The 24,749-nt window shown below is 39.2% G+C and overlaps 1 protein-coding gene across 6 annotated transcripts in view; it reads left to right on the top strand.

Moving 5' to 3' along the window:
- The window catches only part of LOC105930315 (hemicentin-1), a 77,591-nt gene that overhangs the window by 18,017 nt on the left and 34,825 nt on the right, over nucleotides 1-24,749 (top strand). For 2 of the 6 annotated variants that reach the window (XM_036138959.1, XM_036138962.1), the window contains exons 2-3: nucleotides 21,856-21,951; nucleotides 22,838-23,090. In XM_036138959.1, the coding sequence (XP_035994852.1) occupies nucleotides 21,858-21,951; nucleotides 22,838-23,090 (347 nt within the window). In that variant the 5' untranslated portion in view covers nucleotides 21,856-21,857. The other 4 variants (XM_036138960.1, XM_036138961.1, XM_036138958.1 and 1 more) reach the window with 4 other exon arrangements.

Raw genomic sequence — 24,749 nt, 5'->3', positions numbered from 1 at the left:
ATTGGCTTCCAAGTTTGCAGGCTGCTGCTCCTTTGCCAAGATAAAATAGCAAGTGCTTCGCTCTGTTTTGGGAACCCTGGGAACTCTTATATGATTGGCTAAGGAGCCAGGAAGTAAATACAGGCTACACTGCACCAAAGTAGTTACGGACCGTACTTCTAGGTTTGAAAGGAGAAACACAAGACAAAAATGTTGTTGATGGAGAGGACCAGTTGTTTATAGGCAATGTTTCTTCCATCCTGGGTGACAAGTGAGAATGATTTTGGTAAATTTTGCAGTTAAAATCTTACGAATAGCTCCTTTGAATTGAGATATATGAAAGGGGTCATTACCTGGAATTCAGACTTTTTCATGTTAAAACTTGTGTGTTTGGCCTCAGTTAAAACCTTCCAGAACATCAGGAATGTGGATGTGACTAGATTTTTTTTGTGTTTGTACAAACCACAAGATCCTACAAGAGCGCACTCTTTACTCAGTGCGGTTTTGGTGCTCCTCCTAGGTTTACGGCACGCAAACGTAAGCCACGCCTGCCTCTCGTCTACAAACTCTTTCTGCAACTCTCTGTATGCGCATCACATTTTGCTCCCGAGTGTTTCGATAACTTGGGACATTACCAGACGAAGATGGCATCAAACCTGCGATTGTAGCAAGGGATGATTCCAACAGGGACTCATTCGGTAATTGCTGTTCCTTGTGTAACTTTTTATCGGGGTCCTCTCTTCTCTGCTTGCTCTCACTCTGTGGCGTCTCTGCGTTTGGAGCCAGTGGGGCCAGGCCACACCAGATGTCGCTGGGGAACTCTATGTTCGCGATAATCAGTGGGACATGATCGTTCTTTGTAGAGCAATATTGTAAAAAAGACAGATTCCCATACCAACAAAAATTTTTTATAAACATTTGTGTCTATATATCTAAGTCTGCCAGAATACTAACAAGCTCAGTAGGCTAAATCCTTTTGAGGTGCATTGATATTGGGGCGGGCCCACCACCATTTGTTTAAATAATGAACACCAGAAATCGCAGTGTGCATGCCCAACACGCTTTCAGTAGACAGACAGCCGTGGGGCACAAATCATCTGGCCCCAAGCTTGGATCGTCAAATCAAAATATTAGAATTGAACATGTTACATTTAGGTTCTGCCGGATAGTGTGCGACCATCTTGGCAAGGCAGATTTATTTGTATATGTACAATGCAACCTGCTTTAAACGATTAAAACTTTGGAAAATAAAACAAAATAAAAGCAAGTAAAAAAACTTAAAAAATAAAATAAAACAGGAAAATGTTAACTAAAGGCAAATATTAATCTAGTGTTGTTTGTCCTTGCTAGCTCATTGAAGGATTGATGTGACACATTTCTGTTCTATAAATGAGTAGAAGTGAGCCTTTATTTGTAATTGTATATATGAAATGAAATTACATTTAGCTTTTATAAAATGGAATTTCTATTGTGTTGGTTTATGCTAATGTATCTGTTTAATTTGAAATTGATCAAAGTCAGGTCGTATGCGTCACAAAAAACGAGTTGCTGCTAATAGGTGTTAAGTTGTTGTGCCCTGCTTATGTCAGGGACGCCACTGCAAGCGATGAGCTTTTATTATGGCCAACTGCAGTGTCTGTGTGTGTGCGTGTGCATGTGTGCGTGTGTGCATGTGTGTATGAGAGAGAAAGAGAGAGATGCACAGATACTCATGGCAATGCCGACACTGCGAAACAATGGTAAACAAATCATGAACGCACGCACATGCGAGTCAAATTCCTATGCATACCCTAGCGAGAAATAAAAAGGGGTATGAAAAAGGGTCAGAATGAGCTCTATTTAAAAACAAATTCTCTCCTAAAAGTGACTAAACATGAATTTAAAGACATTTTCAGAAGGATAGTATATGCAAAATGCCAGGTTAAGACTCCTTTAAATGATTTTTCTGGTCAATATACACCACTCGGTGCGTATTGATCCTCTGTGCGAACTGCCCTTCTCAAAAACTTGCTTATGTAACTTAAGATTGTTGGATCCGTCACTGAATGAGCAGCACTCTAGGTCACATGACCCATTCTAGCTTTCAACAGTCCTGCCGTAACAAAAAGACATGACACCTGATCAAACATATGTGACCGGCCACAGCAAAATCATGAACAAGTCTTTCCGGGGCAGTTTTGAGTTATTTACAGATTCAGAAAAAAGTAGACTCTAAGTTTGCAATGAAGTAAAACGTGTGGAAATCAAATACAATTTGAAAAAGATATGACCTTTTGAATGTTGGCTCTCTGCAAAGAAGATTATGGAGAGAACAAATCTCAGTTTATTTAGAATCACCCCAAGCCAGAAGGATGTTAACAGAAGCTGTTGATTTGAATTACTTACCTTGTAGTAACACCTCCCACATCTTAAATTTTTTTTTCTGCATGTTTTTGTGTCTGCAAGTTGCATCATGCACAATGGTATTGATGCTTTTTAATTGCTCATTCTGTATTTTTAATGGAGCGTTTCAAAAATCATTATATGGACACTTGTTAAGATAACATTTCTCATTGCCTTACAATAAAAAATAATCTCATGGAGCAATCTTCCAGGTTTAGCAGCAATCAATCATACAAAAGAGGAGATTGTGTATTTCTAGCTCAAAGACCAGAGTTTAGTGGCTGGTGATGTGCGTGTCTGCTGATTATGCAGGAATGACTGGAGATGTTCACACCTATACACCATGTTTTTCGTACTATTGAGCTAAGCCTATGGCTGAAACAAGAGATACATATTTTTAAGTCCTGTGTTGCTTTAAAAACCCTTAAAATAATCTGCCACTTAAATCATGTTTGAATATTAAAATGGAAGGTTGAATTATACGGCTTTAATTTCAGTATGATGCATCATAATAGTTTTTTTTAAACTTTTCAAACCATCCCCATGTCCTATGAGTCCCATGTTCTGCCGCTCTCTTTCTGCGGCTAAATAATCCATTCATCCATCCTTAGGAGAAAGATTGCGGTTCAAGACCGCAAACTTTGTATCGTAAGTGCACAAATGCACCGTAGTCCAAAGTGTTCTTTGTCTTCCTCATTTTTGGTTAACGTCAGCTGAAAACTATGAATATTCGCCAAAGTTATGCAGTGGCTTCATCAGTTTGTTCGGTTTCAGCTCTCTTGATACAGAACATTAATATTCCTGAGTCTGCATCCCGGTCACAGGTGGAGCGCTGAGCAAGCCACAGCCTCGCTCTTGGAGATCCGTTCAGGTCGGTCCATCTTCTTCACAAGTCAAAGAAACTCAGCATCTCTTTCAAACAGAGTTAAGCAGCTGCATAAGTAGCCATCTGCTCTCTTGAACCACAGAGCTTATTGGCCGACATGCGTTAACAAAAGCGTTCGTGCAGCCACACAAATTCGACATACAAATGAGCCGCGGCTTTCCACACCCCTACATGTAAATACAGCTCAGGGGGATTTTAAGCCGAAAACATCCCCCTTTTTAAACACAAAGTTTATCATTTTAAAACCTTTGAAATGGTAATTTAAAGTATTGAGGGGTCACTTCATAACTAGCATGTTTTGCAATAAAATGAAAATCACAATTTTCTCACAAACTGAAGGTTTTTCATGTTTTTCTCAGTTTGTGCTCTGCCGACTTGTTCATAGTTTAGCTGTGGTGGGTCACATATTGTAGATTATCTGATGTAGGATTTAGTTTAGAGGGGGGAATATTGCCTTGTCTTTTCAAGTAAATCCATGAGTTCTCTAGCTGCTGGTCCAAAAGTGATCTGTTATCAGATTCCAAAACAAAAAGAGAAACTGTTTAACTTTGCGACACTGCAGTGTTGCCAGTGGCCTTCAAGGGCACTAAAGCCGGACGTTACAGATCTAGCGCCCATCGTGGCTAACCGTTATACAGTGCTGCTTTAAAGATTTGCTTTCTTTGGCTGACTGAGGAACGCTGGAGATAGGCACCAGCACCCCGCGACCCCATGAGGGATAAAGCGGATCAGAAAATGGATGGATGGATGGATGGCTGACTGAGTCATTGGAAAAGTTTTGTTTTGGGCTTTGGGGGCCCAAGTTCAGAAACATTGCCTGAGTAGGGCTCAAGCCATGTTCCTGAATTTTTATTCACCTGGAGAGGCAGATATTAAATAATCAAGTTTACCCAGAAACACCTTTTTAGTGATTCACTAAAAAGGTGGCCACACCTCCACCTCTCCTTTTTGGCTGCTCTCACAAGGGAAACTGTAGTGAGTAGACTATCAGAATAGGTGTCTCATTCCATCTAACCATGTTTCTGTTATAAAAAAAAAATCAAGATTATGGTCAGTAATAGTCTTTGATTAATGACTCTAGTACCATTGCTTAGCTGTGTTTCTCTCCTAGATTAAGCCACTTCAGGAGCTACTATTATAACCTACCTATAACTTGCCTATAAAATAGAAACTGAACTAATACTACTGAGCAAAAGGAACTATATACACAAAAAAGAACAAAAGGACGAACAAAGACACTTCATAACCATAATCATAAGAATAATTCAGTGAATCTTGGGTTCACTGCAGATCTTAGAGAACCAAAATTCATCTTAAAGAATATGGAATGAAGTTAAATGACCTTAACTAATTTAGAACAACATTTTGTAAGTGTTCAACACATTCACAATGCAAATCTGAGTTATATAAAACAATATTTGAAGAAACAGCGTTTCAAAGAAAGGGTTTGCTAAATAAAAATCAATAACCTTTAGGACATTTTTATTAATGTAATTATTTCTTTCAGCAATAATTAATACTCTAATTGGTAACTTAGGAAGCTAGAGGGCGCTGTAGCCGACGAGTGACCGGAAATGATGTGGTGTCAGTGCACATCTGGGTCATGTCGCCATTAGTTTGATAAGTCAATCTTAACACAAACTACCATTAAATCGACATTAATATTCCCTATTAATGCTGTACTAATGCTCGTAGCACTATCTGATAATGGTGGAGCGAAATGAGAACAAGCATTAAGTCTAAACAAGCCGTAGTTATGTTTAACTAGGGAAAGTATCGAGTTATTAACTAGGCTAATAGTGGCTAATGCTTGCGGGCATTCAGAGATTATTTAAATGACGTTTAAGCTATATTTTGTTGTAATGAGCAGACTGGAAGACACATGTCTCATCGGTGTACCAAACCCTTATGGAAATAACGTTCGTCATAACCTTAAAACACACCCAAAACACATCAACATAGCATTGTTGCAAAGGTCACTAGCAGGTCAATTAACATGTGAGCTTCAGGTCTTAACCTCAGTCAAACCTTAAAAACAAAATTAAAACATATTAAAGTAAACCATTTTAACTTTCCCTGCTCATTTCTGCTAAGCCATTTCCTCTGTGTTCGTTCGATTGACTTTGTGGCATCCGACTGAAGGAAGTTCAAGTCGGCAGCGACTCTCAGGGTAAAAGCTGGTTCTCTGGTTGAAAACGGTTTGACCTGAGGAAGCTCAGCATTATGTAGGGCTCTCCTAGTGCAGCTTTGTTTGGTAATGCAGTGTATTACCAGGGGTGGGAAGAACATGACAAAAAAGTTTGTTTTGGCTCTGTCTATACACAGTGCCCAAGTTACTCAGCTGCAGAGGTCAGCCCTACATCACGTCACATGTGGCGGGTGGATGGGGAAGGGGGGCAGAGAGAGCCGAGCACACGGAGAGCTGTAAGTGGAGAAGCAGAGACACAATAGCTCACGTGTCCTCTGCCGCTATTTGTAAAAACTGGGAACATCACGACATTTGGTGCTATGAGGGCGGGACTGCCCTGCCTGTATAACTGCAGTTCCACAGATGTATGAGACATTTCCGCTTCTTCAACCTAAACACGCCTGTCTAAATCCTGGCCAATCACAGTACAGCAGTCGGACACCCCTTGAGAAAAAAGTTCCACCTAGACGTTGTGTCGAGAACATGCAGGGAGACCCCCAAGACAGGACTTAGAGAACAAAATGACGTCATTTGCAGCGGGAGCGAGAATAACCCTCATTGAGTATGTGGCAGCCTTTAGAGTCTTACTGTTATTTCTTTCATGGCTGATTTCACGACACTCTTTAAACAATCAGACTTAGTTAGAGCCTTATTTCAAAGAAAAATTGGCAGAAAAGGGAGTTTTTAGATATGCAAAGCTGGTAAAAACTTACGTTGAAGGAGTTGCAGCTGCACCTTCTGCCAAATGGGGATCTCTAAAGCATTGACTTAGGTTGGGTGAATACAAATACTACACTGCTCAGGGTTTTATTTGTAAAACCTTTTGAAAAACGTGACACACATGACTTTGTGATTAACTATATAAAACCCCCCAAAAATACATGGATTTATATGGCTATAAAGTTACAAAATGTGAAAAAGTTAAATGTCCTTTACTGATTAACAAGGCATTATATAAAGTTCTTCCATTGCTGCATGTTTTTTTTCCCCTTTGGTCTTGATACATCTTAGTGGTCTGAAGTATATCCCAGCTGTCGTAGTGCTGTTCTTGGAGTTCAAACAATAAATAAAGCATTTATTTCTACATTCCATCACATTCAGCTTTTACTTGCACCTTGTACTGATGAAACTACTAGACTATGTTTAAACAATAATCACCATCAAGTCCCATCAAAATTTCCAAAAGAGTCTTTTTGTGGTGAGTCTAAAGGTAAGAGTGAAAATCAGATGTATCCTAATGCTTGCCTTAGGTTTTGTTGAGAAATTGTCTTTTCAGTCAAGGAATGGAAAACAAATTGTAACATGTATAGGCAATGAGTTAATTTATAGCTAGATTTAGAGTCATTAAATTAGGGCCTGGTTATTTAAAGCAGATCAAGGTCATAAACCAGCACGGAGAACTTGCAAAATGCATGATGGGAACAGCCACTGCCATTTGTACCTGGATGTTCCTGTTACATCATACATCTGGATCACATGACACATATATTCACACACCCTCCCAGCAAATAGAAGCTCAAATTAAATCCCTTTCTTTGATGCATAGTTTTCTTAAGATTAAAAAGCTTTTTAGTCTCGATCACTCTGTGCAAACTGTTCTTTCACTCTTAAATGTTGCTTAGCTGTCTGCTGTTGATTTTCTTTGTTTGCTTTTCATGAAATGTTAGGAAGAGAATCTTTTTTACTTCAAGATTATGATGCATTTCTTTTGTTTATTATTGCTTCTTATATTCAGCAAATACCTCCTGACAACAATGTGAGTGAGAACAGATGTCAGCATAATTAGGGCCCCTGAATCATGAATATCTGTCTGAAAGGAGTAACAGCGTTGTGTTTCTATTTTTATATGAAATGGGAAAAAGTGGCAGCATTTGCTTGCAAACTGAGATTTGGTAAACTGTCACCTTGTGGTAGGTTCACACTTTCTTTGAACATCTTGTGTGAAAATGTGACATTTACCAGTGGGTTGCGGATGGTGGTGACTGACTCATAACTAAATGCAAATGTGCGCTGCTTTCTGAGAAGTCCTCAATCCAATGGAGAAACCCACAAACCTGTACACTTCTGGAGAACAATAAAACGTTTGGTTTCTTTTAGAGCCCTACGCTTTCCCTGTGATCTTACGTTTTCTAGTTTTGGTAGTTCTCAAAGTCGTGGGAGCTTTTACAAAATGTCAGTTTGCCTTAAAACTCAGAGAGGTTGCATTTAGCATATAGAGATTTAAAACAAAAAAAGTAAAAAAAAAATACTCTACTGAATCGTGCTAAAAAGTAAATGTCACAGTAAAACAATCTTTGTTTGAGGAAGTTTATACTCACAAACGGACTCTCCTATAGGTATTTTCTGTCACCATGGCATGAAGTGTTGTGTGTTCTCATTACTCAACCTTGGGTTGTGTCATATTCCTAGTGACAAAAAAAAAAAAAAAAAATGGTGTGGCGGGTGAGGAGAAAACTCTGTCCTCTTCGCTTTTTAAAAATTCTACCCCTTTTTCTGCATGTAAAATTCATAGAAAAGTAAGAATGCATCACTCAGAACTTTCCTGCGCTACTCTGCCTTTCTGCCAACAGGTGACCACACATTCATCCCTATTCTCTTTAGAAAGTTTAGACTAAGACAGTAAGACTAATATTACTTATCTGCTTTGAAAAACAGTGGATGTGGTGAAGTGGAGATCTTGAAATTTGCTTCATGCTTTGAAGATATGGGGTTTTAATGGTGACATGTAATGACGTTTGCCCTTAAAACTGTATATATCACACGAAAACATCTGTTGAGTTTGGTAAATGTTTTCTTTTTGTGGTCATGACACATTGGTTGCTGTTATTGAACTCGTCTGAGAGAAGCTATTTTTAGGCGGGCTTATGGTCGGTCATTCATTTAGTGCTGGGCTTTACAGTGATTTTATCAGTGTGTTGAAATGCAAAAGGAAGGTGAGTAGAGAGTGTCCAGGGACAATCCAAACACTCTCTTCCTTCTCTCTGCGTTGTTTCATCCCCTGGAGGTGGGACCAAGCTGATGAGTAATCGGCTGAGCCTCATGGTGGAGACTCCACTCGGCACGCATGGGTCAGAGGTGAGGTTTCCTCTCTTTGCTGTGGCGTCCCGTGTAAACTCTCTTATCCGTCCTGTCTCTCCCTGCCTCGTGTGTTGCTTGCTCTTAGGTGAGTCACTATACTTTGCATTTATTTAGTTTTCATCTGAGGCTACAGATCTTTTTTTTTTTTTTATTTTAGACATTTCAGGCACCTATAGTAAGTGGATCACATAATTTCACCCTTTATTTGTGTAAATGCGAGGTTATAAAACAACAACTTTGATGGCTGAGAGTTGACTCTGTGTGCTTCTAAAAGTGTGTTCTAAGTCCAACCACATGCGAAGATTTACTTCCTTTCTCCTGCTGTTGTAGATAGAGGAACTGTAGTAAATGTTACCTATTCTTAAGCAACGTTGTCTCTATGAAGCATGTCTAGCAAGCTGTTATGCAGCACTTTAAACTAAACCTTTGGTCGCCTTAGATTTGTTTTGGATTGTTGAATAGTGCTATAGATTTTTATTGTGCTCCCTGTTTGTTCTTTAATAGTCATTTAATTTTGGAGTAAGCGCATACTTTATTACATGCATTTTAAACTGTAAGCCGTGTTACTGCTTGTAACTGCCACTTCATGTGGAGAGCAAGTGAGCTTGTTGTTCAGTGGACCATTAGTGGGCGTCATTTATGACTAAACTCTTGGTCATCTTAACCGAAAAACAATGTTGGGAAAAATTATTTAATGTCGGTACGGTCTTTTTTCTAAGATCAGAGGAATTTGACTGATCTTGATTAGAAATGTGTTTTGAATTTCAATTCGTTGAATTTACAGTAGCTTGCATAACGGGGTAGAGCAGCTGATGTTGAAAGAGGTGTGAAAACACAGGCAGTCAGAAACATCGCGGAGCATCTCACCACAAACCAAAGCAGATAAACATCTCACTACAAGAATATGCCACCTGCTTTCGGTTCACACATTGTAACCAGTGTTCTCTGCACGGCCCTAAGTTCTCATGCTGCGCCACTCCTGGGGGAACCCGTCGTGTTGTTTTTATTAGTGCAAAATGACTCATGCAGTCTTTAATCCATCAATCTCAGTTACGGAGATTGCGGTAATTACTCATCTAAAAGCCAGTCCAGTTCTTGTCATTCTTCTTCTCTTATTGTGTCCACAGGAGATTAACAGCTGAACACTTTTTGCTCCATCCCTACTCCGTCTCTGCATCTTTAGCTCAAAGATCTGGAGTGAGGCTTGGCTAAAAAAGGAACAGATTCAAACCATGTTGTCTAACAGAGAGAAATAAATCTATTTCTCATCATGGGTAACCGAGGCGTTTAAAAAGAACAGGAAATAAACCCAAAAGTGAGAAAAAAGTGACAAGCGGCCCACCAGCAAACCACAGGAAACGTGAATGCAGGACAGATGAGAGAGAGAAGCAACATTAAAAGAAAAACAAAGCCTGTGTTCGTGGAGTAACTGGGCTGTCTGACAGGTAGAAAGACAGAAATCAAACATTTTTATGAGGGAGGCAAACTTTCTGAAAAATAAGATGCTATAGTAAAAGTCTTGGGGGGGGGGGGTTACTTTGAAAGTGAAACATCAGATGACCGGACCGTGTGTTTGTCTCTGTTACCTGTTTTTTTTCTGTACCTGGGTCATTTTTATTCTTTGGATTAGCACAAAACACAAAGACCCCAGTGAATCCTAGAGACATTCAAGGTAGAGGAAAAACATGCAACTGTGTGGTCCTGTAGCAGTAGGAGTTTTCAAAAGCCTATTACTACAACTGCAGTTGACACGTTCTAGTACATGTAAAACAAATTTGAATATTGTGTAAAAGTGCAATATTTGTGCCAGTCATTTCAGTAAGTGAAATGGTTATTTTATAGAGATTCATTATAGACAAAGTAAAATATTACAAGCTCTTATTTCTTGTACTATATTATCATTATGGCTTACAGGTAAAGAAAACCCACGATCAGCCTGTAGTGCTGCATAGATTAAATGGAAGCCCAGATTGCTTTGATAGCTGCCTGCAGGTCATCTGCATTGTGGGGTTTAGTGTCTCGTCTTCCTCCTGTCAACAGTCCATAGATTTTCTACGGGGTTCAGGTTAGAGGAGTTTGCGAGCTGGTCAAGAACAGGAACATCCTGGTCACTGAACCAGCTTTTGGTACCTTTGCCAATGTGAGCAGCTGCCAAGTCCTGCTGGAAAATAAAATGAACATTTTCATACAGCTTGTCTGCAGAGTGAAGCATGAAGTGCTCTAGAATTTCATAGTAGATGGCTGCAATGACTGTGGACTTCAGAAAACACAGCAGACCAGAACCTGCAGATGACATGGCGCCTCAAACCATCACTGAATATGAAAACCTCACACTGGACTTTAAGCAACATGGATTCTGTGCTGTCTTCCTCCAGACTCTGGGATATTGATTTCCAAATGAAATGCATAATTTTACTTTCATCTGAAAAGTGTCCTCTTCCTTTTCTCCTTAGCCCAGGTTAGATGCCTCTGACATTGTTTCTGGTTCAGGAGTGGCTTGACACAAGGAATGCAACATTGGAGGCTCTTGATGCACCAACTCTTGCCTCAGTCCGCTTCTTGTGAAGTGGTTCTCCTTGTTGCAGGTGCACCTTTTCCTACCACACTTCTACCTTCCACTCAATTTTCTGTTAAAATGCTTGGATACAGAACTCTGTGAACAACCAGCTTCTTCAGCAATGACCTTTTGTGGCTTCCCCTCCTTGTGAAGGGTGTCGATGACCGTCTTCTTGATATCTGTCCAGTCAGCAATCTTCCCCATGGTTGTGTCCCCTGCTGCCCCAGAGTGAGAGACCGTTTGGAAGCTCAGGAAACCTTTGCAGGTGTTTTGAGTCGATTAGTTGATTAGGGTGTGATGCCATGAGTTTCAAATGATGAACTTTTTTGCAATATTCTAAGTTTTCCAGACACTGAGTATTTGGTTTTCATTGTCTGTAAGCCATAATCATCAATCACAAATGCTTGCAATTTATCACTCAATGTGTAATACTTTTGTAATATGAGTTTTCTTTCTGAGATGTCTGCCAAAGATATTCCAAAATATCCATATCTTTTGAAATATATTAGTATGTGGAGGTCATATCAAAGTACAATCGGTTCAAAAATACTTTTCTTTACTGTTTTCTGTGGTGGCTATTGGTATCTCCAAAAGCATGAATATTGAATAACTTGGCTGTGCTAAAAAACACTCTATCCATCCATCGTCTATAGCCACTTGCAGGGTGGCGTGGGGGCTTGTGCCTATTTCCAGTGGTCATTAGAAGAGAGGCAGGGTACACCCTGGACAGGCCATAAGTCCAACTCAGGGCAACACACAGACATATACAGGACAATCAAACATACACACTTACTCAATTTACAGAGATCAATGAATGTAACAGTGGGAGACAGCTGGAGTACCCAGAGAAAAGCTATGTTATGATGACACGCTACCTAAAGAGGTTTGAAGAATTTTCTGCACAAAATAGAAACACGGCTGGCCAACATCTTAATAGGCAGAGAAAAGTTGTCCGTGCGCATTCATTTTATTTGACTTTCAATTATTTGTCTGTTTTGGTTGTGACAGATAAACAAGAAATGATAACTTGACCAAGAATTAAACAAACATGTTGGTTTGCCTTTTAGGCTGTCTAAAAAAATGTCTCCTTTCTTTAAGGAATCTAGAAAGCAGGTGGAATAACAGAACACTGATATACTTATAAAAGATTCTTGCAGTATTAGTTGCAGACTCAGACAGGGTGTGTTCAGAGCAGGTTGGAACTTGTATTGCATGAACTAAGGATTGAGGTTTCAATTCCCCATTGTCATTTGGAATCAAATCCTCTTCCCTTAAAAATCATAGATTATTGCTTAGTATAGCACTTCTCCATCTTTCCAGTAATATGAGGAGTTGACATTAAGTTAGCTGATAATAGCCTCATGCAAAAGAAATTCCAGGATTGTGCTTTGTCCCATGTTAGCGTTTTTGAATCAGGAAAATAATTCCCACATTTATTTAAGCAGGTAGATCAGAATTATTGGAGCGGGGTCATGGTTAACAGGTAACTCTCTTTGGCTCAGAGATTAAACCTAACACCATGTCTGAAAGGGGCAAAGACTAAAGCGGACTTTTACAACTTGGAGAAAATCAGAACTATACCTTTGAGTCCTGACGGCAAGGTCAGGAAAGAGTAAACTCAGACAAAAGACAAAAAGCACTGACATTTAAAATGCTAACTTTTATTCAGATAGTTAAAATAAAAAATTATGTGACTTTTTGTTTTCGTCTGACTTTGAACTTCTCAGCAATATCAAGTGCTGTGTTGCACCAAATTGACCAAATCTCTGTGGCACAATGAGTAATACCAAATTCTTATTTATTTTTTTTGAGTAATACCAAATTCAATCTTAATCACATATTTAACTTCTGAGCTTGTGAACATGACACAGAGCTGACTGTAAAGCTCTTGACGTCACGTGTTTGTCTGTTATCAGTTGCCTAGATGTTGTCAGGACCTTGGACCTGTGCTCAAACTGCTGTCTCACAAACAGATGGACAAAGTTCGCTTGGCCGAGCAGATCGGCAGGACATCCAACCCGGGCTAACACTCGACTGAAGGCAAACAGAAATAAACACCTTTCCGTCGGTTTGCCGTCGTGAAATCAAACGTTGCACAAATTTGTTCAGTTAGCGCGGCCCATTACCCAACAGCATGTGTGTGGTTTCTGCCATGCAAGCATTTTCTGGACATGTACCGCTTTGGAGAATAAATGAGTGTGTTTTCGGATGAATAGGAAATGTCATCAGGGTGAGAGAGTCCTGCCAGTAAAAACTTCAATAAAACTAATAAGTAATTTTCCACAGCTCTACGTCCTTGACGATGACAAACAGACAGATTAATGATATCTGTATCAACCTCATAATCTTTCCCTCACTTCCACAAGAGAGGGCAATGTTGAGCTTCTGCGTCCCAATAATATATATATATATATATATATATATATATATATATATATATATATATATATATATATATATATATATATATATATTTTTTTTTTTTTTTACAATTTTCCTTTCCATGTGAGGCATTCAACTCCACTCTCTCTCTCTTTAACCAGCCTTAATATATCTTCATTACCGTGACCCGCTGAACTGGTTGCGCTCTTCCCACGCTCTGCTCTGCTCTGCCTGAGCTTGTCCCAGAGTTAAACTAAGAGCAGTATGCTGTGACTGTGCAATCACTCTGGATGTTTCTATAGATTCCTAGCCATCCAAGTCAGAGTGATGCATCCGCAGAGTGTAACTAGACTTCTTCTCAGCTGGTGAAATGTTGTCTGACTCCGGCTCTTTCCTCAACAGTTACAGCAAAAAAATAAAATAAAGTAAAATAGTATCTATTAACATTGTGCACTGAATTATATGTTCATTTATTTTACTTTATTTTATTTTTAGGTAAGGTAAGAAGAAAGCAGCACAGATATTAATGATGGTCTTTTATGGAGCGCTATGTGCTACTACAACAGCAACATGACCGTTTGAAAGAAATCCGATATGTATCTAAATTAGTAGCACATATGGAAGTGGCCCAAATCAGTTTTTTTTGTTGTTGTTGTTGTTTTTTTGTGGGTGTGAAAAGATCGGAATTGGGCAGCTCACACTGCCATGAAAAAGAAGGATATAGGTCGTATTTGGGAAAAAACATCAGATTTGGGTCGCTTTTCTTTGCAGTGTGATTGTAGCCCTTATCCAAAGGTTGCATGGGTACACAGGAAAGCAAGGCCACTAAGAAGATGTGCGCGGTGGGAACAGCTGATGAATAATCTTGAAATATAAAGGAGTGGTAGTTGATGGTGGAAACACCAAGGGGGATGAGCAGAGTCCTGGGGTAGTGTCTGTACAGCAGTTCTTGGATGACAAAGAGGAGATGGTAGTTGGAGGGCGGACAGGTAGAAGAGGAGGAGGAGGTTTATGAGGAGCCTTATTGTTGTCAGTCAAGGAGATAGAATCCAGAAGTCGTAGGTGCACATAGTGGGTGTGTAGACTAATGTGAGCACAGACGAGGAGCACAGATTCAGCTTAAAGGTTGCTTTATGCTTGATGCACGTAGGTTCTGCACAGAAAAGAGATGTGCGGACACAACGTCTGCAGCGTTTATGCTCCGTGTGGCTTTTCCTCTTAAGTAGCCCTTTTCTCCGAGACTCTAGAGGGCAGTGTTGTGGTCCTACACCAACCATTCTACACCCCACTACACGTACCTTCTTACGAGAGTGACTGCGATTTCTATCCAGGAATCGTTAACAATTTGTTGATCACGGTGATCTTTATGGGCCGAATCATAGAACACAAGTGCAAACAGACACAACCCCAGTATCCTGACATGTTTATGCTGTGAAAAATCTGTTTTGTATGAGCCAGTTCATATTTGTGTGAAACACAATTCATTTTAATTGCGAATGATCCTTTATTTGCCCTTCAGTGGTGACATTTATTTATATCATCAGCAAATTGACAAGCAAATAGACACATACAGTGGCACAGTGACACAAAAAAATAAGCTATGATAATAAAATTAAATAACTGCACGAGTGAATCATAAAGGATATTAACAATTAAGCAATTATTATCTTGTCTATTTTTTGGCCAAATAGGGAAGTGAAACTTATAGTTCTCTAAATGAGGGATGAATTATCCCTTTCTTAATGGTTTTGCTGCAGCACCAAAAGTAGTATTGAGTATTCTTCTTAGTATTGATATATTTGAAAAAAAAAAATTGTATTGGGGTAACCCAACAAGGATTAGCTGCAGCTAAATGGGCTGATCTGTAGGTCACAAACAGCTGATCTTCTCGAACGTTTACATACAACAATCTAACTGGTGAACTGTGTGAAGTTAAGTTCCTTGCTCCAATGACCTCCACAGTCATCAGATGGTATTTTAATAGATATTAACATGTGGTTGATTCACATTGTGAATATGCATACAAAAAAACTGCAACAAATGTAGGATCAAAATCTCTGAGGAATACTTCCAACAACACATTTTGAAGGCATGAAGGACCCGACCAGACAAGGTGTTCCTAACAAATGGTTACTAAATCCATGCATGCATGTAATATGTAGTCTAAATTGGTGCAATATTCAATAAAGGAATTTAATCTTAGAGAAACTAAGCAGAAGAGTTTCCAGCTGTTAAAGAGATCTTTTCTACAGCTAGGAGTGAAAGGATATCCTTACACCATGATAAGATTTTTGGAGAGTTAGCCAAATTCTAGAGGAGTAGGATGCAACGTTGAGCCAAAAGGGATGTAAAAGCATCCACTCAACACTGTGCTGAGGGAAATAATCTGAACCTTAAATCCAGCAGTGACGCCATGCAATTGTTTTAGTCCATAAACATTTAATATTACAAAAACGTCACTCCAAAACTTATGTAGCCTGGGGGGAAAAGAAACCCCTGTATCTCAAACTGGAAGATTGAGTTCTGAGATCTGTCAAACTGGTCTAACATAGCAAAATACATTTCTTATTAGACATTGAGAAATTGACATTGTTAATTTTCCATTTTGCACTCGGCTTCAGGAAAACTGTTCCATATATAGCTTCTATTATGTTCTTCCTTTTTTCTCATAGTGTGTCTCCTACATTCCACATGCACATAAACCAACTTCAGCTCAGACCAAAAAAGAAACCAAAATGAGGCCATAAACATTATGGTGAGATTTGTATGTTTTCCCCATACAGTTGTGGATTTTCCCTTGATGCTTCAGTTTCCTCCCACAAGCCAAAAAAAAAAAAAATGCACATCAGGTTAACTGTTGACTGTGAATTGGCCTCAAACTTCAATCTGAGCATGCATGGTTACATTGTTTGTGAGTTGGCTTTGTATATGTTCAGGGTGAATTTCTCTTACCATTAAATGAGATAGACCCCAGCTCCCACATTTTAGGTCCAACTTGCCTACTGTATGTCACTGTTTGCTCTTTTTAACAAGATCTTTCACTGTTCCTGATCTCTTTTAGACTTGAGAGTACTTTGTACTTTGTATCTTTTTAGGAGTAACGTTCAATATATCCCTATGTCAGTCTCTGGAATATTTAAATGTGTCCCTTAGAACAAATACATTATATGTTCTTTAGAATTTAATCAGTGTGTTCAAAGACCTACAACAACAACATAATAATAAAAAAAGAGAAGCAAGATGAGTGTGAAACTGCTGCCCGCGTCCTCACTAAGACTAAGAAAGTAGAGAACATCACCCCAGTTCTAAAGTCCTTACATTAACTCCCTGTTTCTCAGAGAATAGACTTTAAAATACATCTGTTAGTCTATAAATCCCTGAATGGCTTAGTACCTAAATACATCACAGACTTGTTATCAGTGTATCAACTCTCCAGACCACTTCTGACTCCAGCCTACTCTGCAGAACCAGAACCAGAACCAAACATGGAGAAGCAGCATTTAGTTCCTACGCTCCACTTATCTGGAACAAACTTCCAGAAAACTGTAAAAGTGCTGAAAACCTGAATTCTTTTAAATCGAGATTAAAAACACATTTGTTTAGGATTGCCTTTGTCTGTCCTACTTAAACTGTTTTACTGAAACATCATTAGTTCAACTTTGTAGTCCACTTGTTTCTAATATTTGCTTTTAGTTTCTATTCTCCCATGTTTTTTTGTTTCTACATTTTATTCCTACTTGCTTTTATTCTGTTTTATTTTCCTATATTTTAATCATGTAAAGCACTTTGCATTGTCTTTGTACTGAAATGTGCTATATAATTTTTTTCCTTGCCTTGCCTTGAAACCACAAAACTACTGCATTTGCATGACATTTAGTGCTGCTTAACCACCAGTCCCCCCACGTCCGCACGAGTCTTTCCATCAGTGTCTCTCTATCTGTGGATTTCCCTGAAGGTTGAGCATTGTGAGTGCTGTGGTTAGATCAATTTCTCCCCTTTATTCTCTCCCCACAGAAGTTTCACACAGTTCTGTGGTTCAATGTTTCCCTTTTTACTTCGTAAAAGCTTTTGTTTGATTTAACTTGTGGCACCTTTCCGTGAGATGCAGAACTATGATTAAAGACCCAATGTGTTTTCATGTTTTTTACAGCTATTTTCTACAAAGTACGTTCTTTTAGCACGGAGGGGAGGGAAGTAATGACATCGTTAATGCGCGACAGTTCACGTACACTAACCAGGTTGCCACGACATCTCAGCAAACGGGAGGCAAACAAATAAGAATAGAAATAAGATGTTATCCTCAGATACTCCAAATTCCCATCAGCTGCAGTTTGAACTGGATAACAACCCATTCTTTACTCATCCTGACCCAAGTTGCATCACTTTCATAAGGCACACCTGTTGGGGTGGGCAGCACCTGTGACATCTAGTGAGGGCCAAGCAGCAGGAAGACCTAAATTTAATTCTTTGCTCAGCAATGTCTAGTCACCACATGGTAACCAGCAGCTATGACAGCTGATGGTTTGCAAAAATCCATCAACAATTCATGCTTTTACCCTGAGGTGCACCACAGATTCCAGGACATGCAGTTTATGCTGTGAATTCAAGTCTTCAAGTCACCTGCACAGCAGGATGTTAGCGTTTAGTGCACAAGCATGTCCAGCTGGATGGGTGTAAATAATCTAGGGTGACCACCTGCTAATAAGCCCAAAGGGGGACAAGGGGTATGTTTCTGAGGGACAAAGTGGGACACTGCTTGGCGCGGCGGTGCCCCACCTCACGGGCAGACTCACTGATAGTGGTTTACACATTTCTAGCATATACCACCTTACATGGTATATTAATAATGCCCTATTCCCATAAACATGTGTAATTGCTGATGTATGCTCATGAATAGGCCAACCAATGTGTATTTCTTTCTAAATAAAGATTCATAGTACTTTGAACATTCAATGAACAGATGCACTTCCAATTCCGATTTACTTTAGCTATTCAATTTTATTTATTTTTCATTACAATTTATTCACTTTTATAAATTGTAATGAATTGTAATTATAACTTGTTTAATTATTGTGGAAGACTTTAACTTTCACGTTGACAACCCTGAAGACAGAAGTGCAAAAGAACTGTGTGACACACTTAGAAACTTTGGTTAAACTCAACATGTTAAACAGCCAACACACAAACAGGGACATATTTTAGACTTGATCATCACTAAAGGTCTAAAGATTTCTAAGGTCAATGTAACTGATGTTGCCCTATCTGATCACTTTTCTGTTACCTTTGAAAGCATCATTTCCAGTGACACATTTAGCCAAAGGGACATCGTAAGAAAACGCACCTTTAAGGACAATGCCAAAGAAACTTTTATTCAAGCTTACTTTGCTACTTCAACCTTGGGCTGCAACTCAGTAGATGAGCTAGTAGATAACTTTCATTCTAAAGTCTCAGACATCATTGACTACATTGCTCCAGTTAAAGTGAAGGTTTAACTGGAAAAAATCTCTTTGGAGAAATGCTCCAGCAGTTAGAAGTGAAAAAAGGGAATGTCGAAAAGCTGAACGCAGGTGGAGAAAAAATAGACTCCAGGTTCACTATGACATCTATAAAGAGAGACTTTACAGATATAACTTACAATTGAAAAATGCAAGAGAATCTTTCTTCTCTGAGATCATTAAGAAAAACATTAATAACGCTCGTGTCTTATTTTCCACAGTTGACAGGCTAACAAATCCTCCTGTGTCCGTGGCTTCAGAACTCCACTCCACCAGGGATGGCAATGAATTTGCAAACTTCTTTACTGAGAAAATCCTAAAGATCAGAGGATCAGTTTGTACATACATATCAAGTTCAGTACCAAAGTTGACTCCAACTAGAATTGATCTTGACCAAATGTCTCAATTCAGCCAAATAAACCACAAAAGCTTACAGGAGATCATGCAGCAGTTAAGTTTCTCCTGCTGCCTTGATGTTCTACCCACAGTTTTCTTTAAGAAAGTTTTGCCTGTCATAGCGTCTGAGTTGACTCAGATAATAAACACGTCCCTTCTGTCAGGTGTTTCCCCGCAGTCCCTAAAAACAGCAAATATCAAACTACTGCTGAAAAAGAACAATTTAGATTTTCTACTACTCCAGAACTACAGGCCCAATCTCAAACCTCCCCTTTATCAGTAAGATTATTGAAAAAGCTGTATTTCAACAATTAAACACCTTCTTAACAACGACCAGCCGCTTTGACGTTTTCCAGTCTGGCTTCCATGCTCACCACAGTACAGAGACAGCCCTTATCAAGGTGTTCAATGACATCCATATAAATACAGACTGTGGAAGAACCACCGTGCTGGTTCTATTGGACCTCAGTGCAGCATTTGATACTGTCGATCACTCCATCCTGTTAGAACGCCTGGAGAACTGGGTCAGCCTCTCTGGTACAGCACTCAACTGGTTTAAATCCTACTTAAAGGACAGGGACTTTTTTGTATCAGTAGGTAACTTTACATCAAAGATGACAAAAATCACATGTGGGGTTCCCCAAGGGTCCATCCTGGGTCCCCTCCTTTTCAATATCTACATGCTCCCTCTAGCTCAGATCATAAGAAACAACATCAGCTACCATAACTATGCAGACGACACACAGCTTTACATCACCATGTCACCAGGTGACTATAAACCAGTTCAGGCACTGAGTAAAGGCCTAGAAGAAATCAATGCCTGGATGTGTCAAAACTTTCTTCAATTGAATAAAAACAAAACAGAAGTAATAATTTTTGGACCAATAGAGGAGAGATCAAAAGTTAGCACACAGCTTCAGTCGCTTCAACTAAAAACCACCAATCAGGCCCGAAATCTGGGAGTAGTGATGGACTCAGACCTGAACCTCCAAAAGCATCTAAAGACAATTACAAGGTTGGCTTTCTATCACCTGAGGAACATTTCTAGGATTAAAGGACTAATGTCTCAGCAGGATCTGGAAAAACTAATCCATGCGTTTATATTTAGTAGAATAGATTACTGCAACGGTGTTTTCACAGGTCTGCCTAAAAAGTGGATCAGACAGCTGCAGCTGATCCAGAACGCTGCTGCCCGCGTCCTCACTAAGACTAAGAAAGTAGAGCACATCACCCCAGTTCTAAAGTCCTTACACTGGCTCCCTGTATCTCAGAGAATAGACTTTAAAATACCTCTGTTAGTCTAAAAATCCCTAAATGGCTTAGCAGACTTGTTATCAGTGTATGAACCCTCCAGACCCCTAAGGTCTTCTGGCTCCAGCCTACTCTGCATACCTAGAACCAGAACCAAACACGGAGAAGCAGCATTTAGTTCCTATGCTCCGCTTATCTGGAACAAACTTCCAGAAAACTGTAAAAGTGCGGAAAGCCTGAGTTCCTTTAAATCAGGATTAAAAACACATTTGTTTAGGACTGTTTTTGACTGGTCTAGTTAAACAGTTTTGCTGAAACATCATTAGTTCAACGTTTTTTGTCCAACTGTTTTTAAAGTTCTATTATGTTTCTACATTTTATTTCTGCTTTCTTTTTTTCTGTTTTATTTTCCTATATTTTAATCATCTAAAGCACTCTGCATTGTCTCTGTACTGAATTGTGCTATATAAATAAATTTGCCTTGCCTTTTTATTAATTTACAGTTTCAAACCCTAATTGAAAAAGAAAACAAACCCAAATGGCCAAATAGGTTTTCACTGTCCTCCAAAGTGTCAGACTACTAAAGCAAAACTGGTGGATATTTATGAAAAGGAAATAAAAAGACAAATGTTGTTAGAAAAGCTGCTAACTTGAACTTGTGTTAGTATTTACATAGTTGTTTTTGTTTGAGCAAACAGAAATAGAAGGTGGTGGGAAAAAAGGAAAAGTCTATCATAAAGGCCAATTATTGTTATTTTGTTTTTAATCTTGAGAGCAATCAGTTCAACTTTAGCATCAGAGTTTAGAAAGCTTTTGAGTTTTTAGACAGCAAATAAAGAGATAAAAAAAAATGACAAAAAATACAGTTATTGTTGATTTCTTTGTATAAAACAACTGGTGTTATAGGTTCACAGTGCCTAAAACTGGCAAATAATTTCTATCATTTATAACGTTTTTTTCCCCCCTTTCGATGTACATTTGTCATCAAATCCTGTAAATGCTCACATAGTAAGTAGTTGCCGTGGCTCCAATTTGAAATCATTACTCAGCATTTGGTCAGTGGTTTCTGCTGTATCAGAGTACTGGTCATCTGTGGGAGGGTGGAGGGATGAGTGCGACAAGAGCAGGGAGAGGAAGAGAAACAAGTGTGTCGGAAAATATTTTGTACGGAGCAGAAAGCTGTTAGCTGACATTTCATATTTAGATTACTGCTTGGGTCCATTAGAATTATGCATTCATATATGTTTCAATTTATTTTCAGCAATGGGCCTGAGTTCATCACTGGAAAGCCTTCTGTTGCCCCTCTGGATTTCATGGATCTGTGCAGGACTGGCAGCAGCTGAGCTAGTGCACGAAGGTTTGTTTTCTCTCTGTATCTTGATTTGTAGGCTTTACAAAAACCACACATACACAAAAAAGGTGCTGGTGTTGCACAAGTTTAGGTATTTGAATACAAGTCTGAAATTTCACAGGTTTTTTGCTTAGTCAGTAACCTTCACTCATATGGAAGCATTTCACTGCCCTCTTGTGGACAAAAATGCAACATGTCAGCATTTCTAAAAAGCCAATAAGTATTGAAAACATATCTGTAAAATTTTGTTAAAACGTGGCATGAAAATTATTTATAGCCAACTCAATAATATATTGTGAAGTCTTTATTGGTATGACAGCCATCAAACCCCTCTTGTAATTGCTCACCAGCTTTTTGCATGCTTCCACTCACATTTTGATGTTTAATCTCTGGACACTGAGGCTGGAAGATCTCTTTACTATCCCCTTAATTCTTTGCGCCCACCAACGGTTCTTTATAAGGTTTTAGTATCTTGTGTTACGGGAAGACATTCTTAAAATATGCACCTGATCAAAGCAAATATGGCATTGTAATTACATAAAGATGACACGTTAGGATCAATGTGCTCTCTTGCACCCTATGACAAGTATGTTTTAAAAAAGTATGTTTAAAATCATAGTTGATAATGTTGAGCAACTAGTTTTAATCATCCCTGAAAACACCCAACCATGGCTAAAAATTCGGATTTGAGCAGCTGTCTGGGACGTTCACAGCTATTCATTTGGATTTAATCGCAAACAATTTAGAAGTGACGACTCACATTTGAGCTTAAAGTATGAGCTTCCTGCTGAATGCATGTGTGATGATATGCAACAGAAATTAGCACATAGGATTGACTGAAAGATGAGCACTAAACAACTCACCGTTTTCTTTTAATGCATTTGCGTTGCAGAGAACTGCACCAACTACGAGCTCCAGTTTGAAAGAGTGTTCTCTGTCCCTGGGGATGTGGCCATGCTGAAAAGCACCCTGCTGTCTCCAGACGTCTTTGACTTCACCACGGTCCCATTCAGCATCACCTGGTACAGCAAAAAGACAGGACAAGAGATGAGAAATGAGACCGGTCAAGTGCTGGTATTTAGGGAGACCCTTTGGTTCCTCAACACAACTATGGATGATGCTGGGGAATACTTAACCGTACTGAGGTAAGATACTGCCAGGAGGAGAATACATAACAAGGTCCTCTGCAGAACTTTAGTAGGGACTTGTGTTTCGGCCATTTCAGTGCTGATCATTGCAAAGTATATACGTTGGTTCCTGTGCTGATAAGTCCCAATCTTTCTACTTTAAAGCTTATAGAACCAAAACTGCTTGGGCTTATAAAGTCAGTAGGTTTAAATCTTAAAGCACTGTACAGAATGCACCGCGTTTCATCTGTATTGAAAGATGTTGTTTGTGTGATTATATCTTTCTTAACTCACCAATGATGTTCCGGATTGTAATTTTCCTCAGTCAGATTTCTGACCTAGCTGGAGTTTCTGCAGGTCAGCGTTTTGCTGTTAACTCAGTAAAGAAAGTTGTGACAAAAATGTTCAGATAAAGCTCAAAGTAAAACATGCTTGGCTTTATCATTTGTTTCTAGATACACGTTTCTGCATATGTTTGATTCAACACATGCAGCTGAAATCTTGAATAAAGTCACAATTTACTGTTGCTTCTATTTTTTTTTTGCAAGAACAGTTTGCTAAATAGAGGTGAAATTGGAAACTTCATGTTGCTATGCCTCCTTGATGATTCAGCTTGTGACATTGTGATGAATTAAGCGTGACAGGTTCTTTACCTGTAAAAAGTGGTCATCTCTATTGTAAACTTAAGTAGTAATAAAAAGACTCTTGAAATAGAAACTATACTCCAACATATTTAATCTAACAAGACAGAGGAATGTTTACAGCTTCATGCTTCTCATACATGAAACCATGCGGACAGGTTAAGATCCGGAAGTGAGAGTCCCAGTTATCACTTATGTAAGCACTATATAGAACCAAGTGTGTACACCCTTGCATGACATCAGTGCTATTATGATGTATTGGTGGACAATGTCACACTATATTGTGGATATGACCAAGATGACCCATTTACCCATAATCAGTCATTCTGTCTAAGTATGTCAGCCTCTTGACTCCTCCGTGAGGGATCTGTTGTCTCCCCGTCAACTGCTTTCTGCTGCTTCAGCATCTGTAATCTCCATCCATCCATCCATCCATCCATCGATCCATCCATCCATCCATCCATCCATCCATCCATCCATCCATCCATCCATCCATCCATCCATCCATCCATCCATCCATCCATGCCTCTTGGGATCGCAAGGTGCCCATCTCCAGCTGTAAATGGGCGAGAGCGTGGGGTACACCCTGGACAGGTCGCCAGTCTGTTGCAGGGCAACACAGAGACAAACAACCATTCACGCACACGCTCACACCTAAGGACAATTTTAGACAGACCAATTAACCAAACAGTCAGTTAGACCCAGAAAGACCCAGGGTTGGACTTGAACCCAGAACCTTGTTGCTGCAAGGCAACAGCATGTCTACAACAGAAATACATTTTCTAAACAATTAACATTCTCCTTAAAGGTTTGATGTTTTTTCTTTCTTCTGAAAGAAAACAATCCGAAGTGAAATAACACATTTTTATTTTACCATACATTTAAGACATGTAAGCATTTATAGAAATTCATGCCCTTTAAACAAGTTTTGTAGCTTTTGCAGCTGTTGAGTGATTGTTGTTTAACTTAACCGAGGAAAAATGAGTGACTCTTTGGAGTGTAAAAGTTCCTGACCCCTGCCATTGATACACAAGAA

This window comes from Fundulus heteroclitus, chromosome 7, assembly GCF_011125445.2.
Source record: "Fundulus heteroclitus isolate FHET01 chromosome 7, MU-UCD_Fhet_4.1, whole genome shotgun sequence".
In the NCBI taxonomy this organism is placed as follows: Eukaryota; Metazoa; Chordata; class Actinopteri; order Cyprinodontiformes; family Fundulidae; genus Fundulus; species Fundulus heteroclitus.
This window is presented reverse-complemented; position numbering and strand designations above follow the sequence as displayed.